Source organism: Manis pentadactyla, chromosome 10, assembly GCF_030020395.1.
Source record: "Manis pentadactyla isolate mManPen7 chromosome 10, mManPen7.hap1, whole genome shotgun sequence".
Lineage (NCBI taxonomy): Eukaryota > Metazoa > Chordata > Mammalia > Pholidota > Manidae > Manis > Manis pentadactyla.
In genome coordinates this window covers 25,801,564-25,811,169 of record NC_080028.1, presented here as the reverse complement: position 1 = coordinate 25,811,169, position 9,606 = coordinate 25,801,564, and the positions used below count along the sequence as shown (strand labels likewise).

At 50.6% G+C, this 9,606-nt stretch overlaps 1 protein-coding gene across 5 annotated transcripts; it reads left to right on the top strand.

Moving 5' to 3' along the window:
* Positions 1-241: 241 nt before the first annotated feature.
* Positions 242-6,150, top strand: SOCS2 (suppressor of cytokine signaling 2). 5 transcript variants are annotated; one of them, XM_036891509.2, is made up of 3 exons: positions 242-380; positions 2,614-2,973; positions 4,672-6,150. In XM_036891509.2, exons 2-3 carry the CDS (start codon positions 2,835-2,837, stop codon positions 5,127-5,129), a joined length of 597 nt encoding a protein of 198 aa, XP_036747404.1. In that variant the 5' UTR covers positions 242-380; positions 2,614-2,834; the 3' UTR covers positions 5,130-6,150. The 5 variants fall into 5 exon arrangements, with proteins under 5 accessions (XP_036747404.1, XP_036747401.1, XP_036747403.1 ...); XM_036891506.2 differs by lacking the exon at positions 242-380 and adding an exon at positions 1,085-1,307; XM_036891508.2 differs by lacking the exon at positions 242-380 and adding an exon at positions 1,317-1,890.
* Positions 6,151-9,606: the final 3,456 nt, after the last annotated feature.

The window sequence follows — 9,606 nt, the reverse complement described above, 5'->3', positions numbered from 1 at the left end:
CAACTAAAAGTGGCCATTGACCTTTCAAGCTTTTGAGCAGTGATGCAATAGAATAGTATTTCAAAGAAAAATGGTTATTGAAGTTTTTGATCCGGGTTTTCCGCATTAATGTTTTTCAAAAGTAGGTCACATTTCGGGGAGGGGAGTTGTGTAGGCAAGATGATTTACAATTGGGGTCAGGTGGCTTCCAACCGGATGGAAGGAGGTGAGGGTCCCCAGGCAGGGAAGAAGTGACGGGATCTTTCCGAATTCTCGTTCCCTGGGAGCCAGTCCTGCGGGAAATCGCAGAGACCAGCGCTCTCCAGACTGCAGACACTGAGGCCCGCGCCCAGCCCCGGTCGGACGCGCCGGTGAGGGCGCCCCCGCCGCAGTCAGCGCAGGTGAGTCGGGTGGGCCGCCGCGCGGCGGGTAGGAGGCTGGAGGCGAGAGGAGGAGGAGCCCGGCGGGGAGGTGAGGAAGACGGCGTGCAGGACCGCCCGGGGGAGGGGACTGAGCGGCTCGTGCCCTTCAGCAGGCGCCCCTCGCTTGCCGCTGCCTGCCTTCCAGGACCTGGGCCGAGGGACACGCGTCCGGCCCGTTTTCTCAGGTTCTTGGGCGTTGGCACCGGGGCTGGAAAGGGGCCTCCCCCAGCCCATAATGTGTCTTCGAGCGGGAGGAGCCGTTCCGAGGACCTCCATTGTCCACTGTGCCCAGCTCACGAAAGGGGGGTCGCGTCGAAAAGGCGCAGGGGGGATGGAAAGACACCCCCCGCGCCGGCCGAGGGGCGAGGATGTGTTATTCGCTCGACCCCGGCCACAGCAGGCTTTTCCTGCGCTCCGGGCTGCGCGGTCCGAGGAAGGCGGGCTCCCCGGCGGCCACCCCGCCCAGCCCCGCACCCGAGCGCTCTGAGCCCGCCTCCCCTGAAGTCTGCGCTTTAGCGCGCTAGTCTCTTTAAAGCAGAAGCGGGGGCCGCGGTCACGTGAGGCGGATTCCTGGAAAGTTCCTGGAAAGCGGCCTCCGCAGCAGCCGGGCGGGGCGCTAGGGGAGCGGGGACCCGGGAAGGAGGCGGGGAGCGAGGGAGGCGTGTCGGGCTGGGAAGTCGCGCGCACACCCCGCTCCGGGGACAGACGTTTAACTCTTACTATGTCTCGCCGCCGCCGCCGCGGCTCGCGGGCCTTGGGCTTCCCGTGAAGCATGAGCCTCCTCGCCCGCCGCCACCGCTGCGCGGGCCACGGACAGTGCGCGCTGGGACCCCGGGCGAAAAGCGTCCGGATCGCCTGCGCCCGCCGCTGGGGCGTCGGAGGAGATCGGGCGGCGGCAGGCAGCAGGTACCGGTTTAGGGAGCCCTCAGGCTCCGCCCCGAGGAGGGTCGCCGCCGAGGGCACCGGGGCGCGGCCGCAAGCGCGGGGCGGCCTTGGCTTCCGCAGTTCAGAGCCGCGGGTTAAGAGGTCCGAGCCGCGGCTCTGCCCAGAGGCCGGGCGCTACTGCCGGCTTTTTCCGGTTCCCTCTCGGAGTCGGGCCGTCTCCGGGGTTCCACACTCCCTCCCCCCAAAAATCTGCCATCCAAATCAAATCCTTCTAAGAACCTGATCTCCTGCTTCTCCCCACCCTCCTGCCTCCTGCCTCGGCTCCGTCCTTCTCTTCTCCTTTCCACCTCGTTTGCCGCAGTCGCCCGGGGTTGGGGGCGGTGTCTGGGCGACGTTACCGGGGGCTTTTGTTAGCCCTTTGAGCAGAGAACTCCAGCCGCCGCTGAGCGCAGCGCTCATCTCATCCCCGGGCATCTCGTTTCCCGAATTAAAAGTCAACGGGAAACACGGGCAGACACCCCTCCCCTCCCGAGCCCCTCCCGGCTCCCCCGCCCCACGTCCGCTGGGGAGGCTGCCTGGTGCGGAGGCGGCGGCCGAGGCCGAGGTAAGGCCTCGGCGATCGTCGTCTTACACTTCCCACGGCGTTAGCTGCCGCAGCTCGGCCCCGGCCACCGCTTTGGTGCCGAGCCCCCGCGAGGGCTGCGCGCTCGGGCCGATTCCTCGACAGCGCCGGCGGCGGCACCAGCCGCAGCGGCCGTCTGGCCGGGAGAGCGGCCGCCCCTGCGCCGGGCAGCACCCCCACCCTGCCCCACACGGGCGCGGGGTGGCGGGCGGGCAGAGGTGGGGGGAGCGAGGCACCCTCGGCCCGGGATGCGGCAGCTCGCGCAGCTCGGCGCCCGGGACCCCCGGCTGTGCGGAGTGAGAGAGGAGCGCCAAGTTGGGGACCTCTCTTGTTCTTTCCTTTGAAAGGTTTTTCTATTTGACCTTGACTGGGGCCTGTTTATCGCCGTACCTGCAGGTGACCTTTCTAGTCTGCGATTTCAGCGAGCAGCCTGGGCGGGAAGACACCCTGCTCCCCACCCTCATGCTGCCGCCCCTCCCCCTCGCACCCTCCCCATTGCCGCTTCTGGCGTCTTGAATCCGTGCTCTTTTTTCTCCTTTATCTAGGGCTGGGCCAGGGCAGTAACTGGATGCTTGGGGTTAAATGGTGCAGGAGCATAGACGCGGAGGAGTCCCCGGGATTTTCCACATCTCTCTCACCCCACCCAAAACCCTAGCCGCAGGGGTCCGGTTCCGACTGACCCACCCCCACACTTTCTCTTTGCAGGCAAACTGTGGGCTACCGCGCCTGCGGGGGAATTAGCCGTGTGTCCACCCGGACCTGGAGAAGAACCACCGGCAGCTGCCCAGCCCCTCCCCCTCCACCACCATTTCGGATACCCCGCAGGGACTTGTTTTGGGGTTCCCACTGACTTCCAGGAAGGACGCGTGCCCCTCTCTGACCCCAGCTCGGGCGGCCACCTGTCTTTGCCCGGTGACCCTTCTCCCATGACCCTGCGGTGCCTCGAGCCCTCCGGGAATGGCGCGGAAGGGACGCGGAGCCAGTGGGGGACCGCGGGGTCCGCGGAGGAGCCGTCGCCGGAGGCGGCGCGTCTGGCGAAGGCCCTGCGGGAGCTCAGTCAAACAGGTAGGGAGCAGACCCGCCGCGGCGCGTGCGAGAGGGGGCCCTCCCCGAAGGCGCGGCCGGGGGCTGTGGCGGCAGGGAGCGCCGCTGGGGAGAGGGGCCGCTGTGGGAAGCTAAAATGGGGTGGAAATACGTCCCCCGGCTTCCCGTACCCACCTCGGGGCGGAGGACCGCGGAGAGGATGCCCCGCACGGCCCTGGATCCTTGGGAATTCGAAAGGAAAGTGGTTCTCGAGGGACTCAAGAGGCCTAGGAGAGGGCGGAACGCGAGAAGGGCTTCTTGGAAATAGTCTCTTAGGGCGCTGGAACCTTTACTATTTTCCACGGCTGCCCAGGGGGTCGGCACTTGGGCTTGAACCCTAGCCGGAGAAAGTGCTTGGCGCCTCCCTTGCTTTGGGTGCTAGGGTGGCGAGTGGGCGCTGCGCGGCCGGCGGCCCCAGCTGCATCCGGCTCCCGGGCCGGAGCGGCTGCTACAGCCGGGAATCTTGGCGGCCAAGTCCAGGGACGGACGGATTGCCGCGCAGGCGGCTGCAGCCGGGCCGGCAGGAGCGCGCACAGCAAAGTCCCCGCCGAGCACGGCCTTGAGGGGCGGTGCGCCCCGGGTGTTGCTTGTCTTTTCGCGGCTCGCTGTCGTCTTTCGGCATCTGAATGAAGGAAAGATCGAAAAAAATCTGCAAACCATGCAATCGTTCAAAATCTGGATCCTGAAAGCTTGCGATGTTTGGGGCAAAGTTGAAGTTTTGGTATCACTGGGAGGGGAAAAAAAAGTCCCCTCCCTTGCGGATCCGGTCGTTCCGTGCGGGCAACGGGCTTGCCCTCAGCAGAAGGGACCGGCAGATGGCAGGTATCGGAGCCATTTGTTTTGTGGGGTGAGGGAGCATGTTGTTCAAAGTTCTTAAATGCAGAATGTCTCAATCGTTTTTGAAAACGGTATGACTGGGCAGATAGTGCAGGCAGAAGAAATCGAGAATGCTGGGGAGACCGCCGGTTGTGATTGGATTTGGATTAAGTCCAGAAGAGCTGAAGATTGTAAACGTGAAATACTAATGATCGATTGGGGCTTCCTTCGTTTCTCAATGACTGATAAGGTAGTGGAGGCGAGGTAGCAAAGGGAAGCTGTTGTACTAGAACGGCACTGTAAAAATAAGTGAAAACTGTGCCTTCCAGGGGTTTGAACAGCGATGCAGCCAGTAACATATTTGGGGAGGAGGAGGGTGGTCCCCAGCCATCCAAAAAGTTGCCTCTATTTTTACTCTATTGGAATTACTGGAGTTGGGTTTTCCACTTTTTAAAGGGCATGGCTTTTATGTCTAACTTCTGATGTATTTCTCATTTACTTCAAAACTCTGATTTCACTCAAATAGTGCTGAAAGCATGATGCCTTGTCAGCCAGTGTGTCATATAGCAAATATTCTTTTGTTAGGAGAAAATCTTAAGACAGTTTAAAGAACAGCTACAGAAAGTTACCTGTTAAACAAGAGAACTGGTTCACAGTCTTGTGTTCATAAAATAAAATGGATCCACATTTTCATTAAATCTCTACCGAAAGTATTTATGGTAGGTAGCCTTTGGTCAACTTTTACTCCCGCATTTCTCCTTAGAGCTAGAAAATTGGTTGACAAGTACTTGCCCTATTTTTTTTAAAATTCCTTATAATAACTTATTTTACCCTCTTCTTTTTCTTTTTGAACAAAAACCCCAGGTTGGTACTGGGGAAGTATGACTGTTAATGAAGCCAAAGAGAAATTAAAAGAGGCACCAGAAGGAACTTTCTTGATTAGAGATAGTTCTCATTCAGACTACCTACTGACAATATCTGTTAAAACATCAGCTGGACCAACTAATCTGCGAATCGAATACCAGGATGGGAAATTCAGATTGGACTCTATCATATGTGTCAAGTCCAAGCTTAAGCAGTTTGACAGTGTGGTTCATCTGATCGACTACTATGTTCAGATGTGCAAGGATAAGCGGACGGGCCCAGAAGCCCCCCGGAATGGCACTGTTCACCTTTATCTGACCAAACCTCTCTACACATCGGCACCAGCCCTGCAGCATCTCTGTAGACTCACCATTAACAAATGTACCGGTACCATCTGGGGACTGCCTTTACCAACGAGACTCAAAGATTACTTGGAAGAATATAAATTCCAGGTATAAGTGTTTCTCTTTTTCTAAACATGCCTCATATAGAGTTATCTCCGAATGCAGCTATGTAAAAGAAAACCAAAACTTGAGTGACTGCTCTGGATAACCACGTGGAATTCTAAGAACAGCTGAAGTCAATCTAATTTAAGCATGTGACAAGGTAGTTAGGTATTTAAAGTTGCCCCAGATATTTTCACCTGAGTGATGCTTCCCTTCCCAAGGCAGACCAAGATCCGTTGTTTTAAGTTAAAAAGAAAACGTCCCAAATAAAGGCTGCAGGGACATTTTGTCAGAATGCTTTGCCTTTCTGAGGTTCCTTTCTAATAGGTCAAAGGTGCAAGTGCTGGTAGCAGAGAAAGAACACCACGCAGGAGTCCTGACAAAGTGGAAGGAACCAGACTAACACAGGCTTAACTTCAGTCTTATATGCCTGGTGATAGGAACCTATTTAAGACATTTGGTATTTCGCATTCTGATGGTCCCAGGAGTTTTATTAAACAGATATGCTTGTGCGTAGTTATCCTTCATTTTATGCAATTAACCAAATCAACCAAAAAAAGTGACCATGAAATCCTGTATTTGACTTTTTACTACATGTATGAACTCTCATGTGAATGAGTACTGTAGTAATCCATTTTAAGGGAGCCTTATTTCAGATATATTTCAAACTGGTGCAAATGGAAATGACTTTTGTCTTGTCCTTTAAGGCTAAAGACAAGAATGTCATGCTATACAGGTGCAACTCAATCCCTGTTAATAAAACCATGTAGATAGAGATATTTTACCTTTAGAAGTAGCTGTGTCCCACCCTGTTGCCATTGATTTTTTTTGGAAATGGCTTTAGAAATTTCCAAGTTGTCCTTAAATTGTCTAACCCTGGACATCAGCAGTTGTCTCCCTTCTACCATGTAGAATACTTTGACTTAATTTTCTTCCAGATACAGGGGGAAACCTGCCTGTTTTTCAAAGTGTTTATTTACTGCTGTTACTATTTGATTAGAATGTATTAAATAAAAATACTTGACTTTTACAAGTTGCACTTATTACTTTGAACTGTAGAGAACATACACTCTCATGGTAATAGATGGTTGCTATAAAAACTTACGGCAAGTGAAATAAGCCGAGTACTCAGCAAGAGGTGAAACATTACTTAACCCTTCTCTAAAGTTATGGGCCAGTTTTGTCTGTTGCATTTTGGAAAGCATGGTTTAGAAAGTACAAGAATTGCCAAGTGGCCAGTCTTTTACAAGCTGAATAGGTATAACACTAATGCCCTTTGTACTTCCAAAACCATGGTTTAAGAACTATGAAAATTGTGACATACCCTAGCCTTTTACAAATTGAATAGGCATAATACAAAATAAAAATTAAAGGTTTTGTGGCCGCTTATTTTTTGCCACACAGTCTCATGTCTGTTGCAAATGCACCATCTTGGAGTCCAGACATTATTCCTTTTGCCACCTTTAAAAAAATAAATATCTTGCATAGCTACATACTGTGGGTGTGTCACTGGGAAAGTGAACATAGTGTATTTTGTGTGTGCACTGAGTGAATTAGAAATTCAGTTATAAGTTACAGTAAAGCCTGTTTATCAGATAAAAATCACATGGATATTTTCATGAAGCTCTTGAAAAATTGTTTTTTGCCTGGAAGGAAAAACGTAACGATGCACGTCCAAACAGCAGAGCCAAACACAAAAGATTGCTAGGTGTGTCTCCAGAAGAATTTTTCTGTACCCTAACATTTAAAGAAGAGCTGTCGTTGTGGTATCTGATCTATGATGGGGAGATAAATAACCTTTTTGTTAGGATGTTCAAATTCTGTGCTTTATTCATCCTTTTCCCCTCACTGACACCAGTTTTCTGTGGAGTGTTTGACTTTTCCAGCAGAACCTCCACATGATCAGTGCCGAGGGGCCTTAGGGGATTTCTTCAAGGTCTCCCCTTGAAGTAAATTGATAAGCATGTTCGATTTTGTTTTTTGTTTTTTTAGTCACTAGCATCATTTCTTTATTGAGCTTATTATGTGCTATGTTCTGTTCTTGCTGAGCAGTTTACATGCATTATCTTATTTAGTCTTCACAGTGAGGGAAAGAGCAAAGTACGATGATCACAGGAGGTATGCCCTCTGATTTGTGAGTGAGGAGGCATTCCAGGAATATCCTAGCGCATTTTATTCCTGGAGAGGGATTACAGAGAGCAAGTTGCTGCTATTTCTACATTGATCCAGACAAACAAGTTAGGGCAGGCTATAAAAGAAACTCTCACCCTTTTTACTGCGGCCTCAGCCAGAAAAATAGAGGCACCTTAATTAGTGTTGTGCTCTGGGGGATTCCAGCCAGCATTGCCCACTGGTTTGTTTTCCTGGTGTGGGGGTGAGTCAGGAGAGGGTTAACTGTTTTACTTGGTGGCTGGTAAATGATGCCAGTTACCAATTATTGGTGGTCAAACAAAAAAGATAAGATGTATGCTTGACTAAATGGTCTTCAGTGGAGCCAGGAAAAATAGCCACTGTTCTCTCCCTTGGCAGAGCAGTTTGGGTTAGTAAAGATATAGTATTACTGTTATCCTTGAAGAACAGAGTATACAAGTTATAGATCTCCACAGACTCCACATACTTTGATTTGCGTTTCCATTCTGAGCAAAGTTGAGGCAGTGGAGGTTTTCGTTCCATCACACTGGGCACTAGAGACAGCTTTTTATGGACATGGGTTTTTTTGGGCTTTGGATGGTGGAGAAAAGGCAGTTCAGCTTATAGCTGAGAGTTCCGCTTAGGCATGTTAGTAAGAAAGTGTTGACTTCATAGTGATTATGTAATCCAAATAGGTAACAGAATGGGGCAGTTGTTTGCACTGTTTATTTTCTTGGGAAGGATTTTCTCTGCTTTTAGAAAATTGTACCCTGGTAGGAGGGTAGGAGACAGAGACGTCATCAAATAATCCCTGGGATGGAATGTCCCGAGACCAGGCTCTGCCCTTCTCGGGTGTCGGCAAAGGGGTTGAGTGACTGGTGGCGTCTAACAGCTGGGCTGAGGCCCTTCTTGTCTCCCAGAGGTTGTTTCTAGCCTTTGGAGCAAAAAATAGTTGTCATTCACTCTAGGCCTCTTGTTTACTAGGAAGCCTGCAACCTCTCCCAATTTTTAACTTCCTAGAATTTTAAAGCTTGAAACCACTTTTTGGATTATGTATTTTTTGTTTGTTTCACTGAAGAAGGCTTTCGGATCTTGGGGGCAAGGAGACTCTTGAATGTGCACATGCAAACCACACGACCCAGCTAATCAATGGCGGGGCTAGTATTTGAATACAAATATTTTCATCTCTGGTATAGTGTTTGTAAAAGCTGCACCCTGCTACCCAGTGCTTTTCTTTGCTGCCCTGTAAGCCCTACAGTTCTTTGAACATCGCTTTTTTCTTTCTCTGAAATTTAGGCAGCAAGCCTTTGGATTACTTTGTGGGGTGATCCCAGTTCTTGGCTCCTTCCACCCCACAGGGAAGAGCAGCTTCTGCTGGTTTTCATTGTCTTGATCCACATTGGAGTTTTGCATTAATTTCAACTCGTCAACTTTTCTAGTGTATTTGCTGTTTTAACATCTAAAACCTACCATCCATGCTGTTTTATGATGTCATTTCTGCCTCTGCCAGATGTGACTCACACACATGCTCTGGTGACTGTCCACCCTCCTGTCCTCACCAGTGAAGTCCATTCTTTCCTTTGCCCACTCATGGACATAATAGCACAGTTAATTCCTGTCTTAATTTCTCCCTTTTGTATCATAGCATTGCCCTTTCAGCTCATCTGACACAGCCCTGCTGGCCATACGATATACCTCAGTGAAAGACAGTGATTATATTCTCCTTGAAGTGAGTAATTGAGTGACTTAGGATACTTGAAGATTTAATCTTTTCTGTCTCTTTGATTCCTTTTGAATTTTGAAACAAGTAGCCAGTCACAAATGCCACACTTTGCTATGTGCTATATTTTTATTTTCATTTTTTATGGAGGCTCAGTCTTTACTGTTAAGTTGCACTTCATTTGAATAGAATAGAAATGCCCCCATCTTCCTTCTCCTTGTCTACAGATAAGAATGACCCTGTGATACTTTTCACTCCTCCTGTGTAGGCATATTTTTCTTGACTTCTCATCTTCGCATATTTTTGATTTTTCTAATTTTTCTTCTGTGTGGCTTGAGTTCGGGTTACTTAACTTTATTACTAAAGTAAAGTAACAGCTGTTGATACGGTAACCTCTCAAAAGCCCTGTAGTCCCAAATGCCTGGACAGAAAGTAAGCTGAAATCATAGGGCAAAGCTGGATATTCCTGTCCACGCCTTCAGGAGCTCTGTCAACAAGAGAGGCTGGGTCTGACTAGTGTTGTCACAGAGAATGGGATTCATGTCAGTAAACATTTACTGAGCCGTAAAAATAAAACTGCTTTGATAGACAACTCTTACTCTGAACTAATTCCTTACAGGGACTCTGACTTTCCCTGGA

Bases quoted from the DNA above. Each gene is read 5' to 3' on its own strand.
- SOCS2 (XM_036891509.2), top strand. From the start codon at position 2,835: ATGACCCTGCGGTGCCTCGAGCCCTCCGGGAATGGCGCGGAAGGGACG. The intron at 2,974-4,671 runs GTAGGGAGCAGA...CAAAAACCCCAG, and splicing joins GCGGGAGCTCAGTCAAACAG to GTTGGTACTGGGGAAGTATG.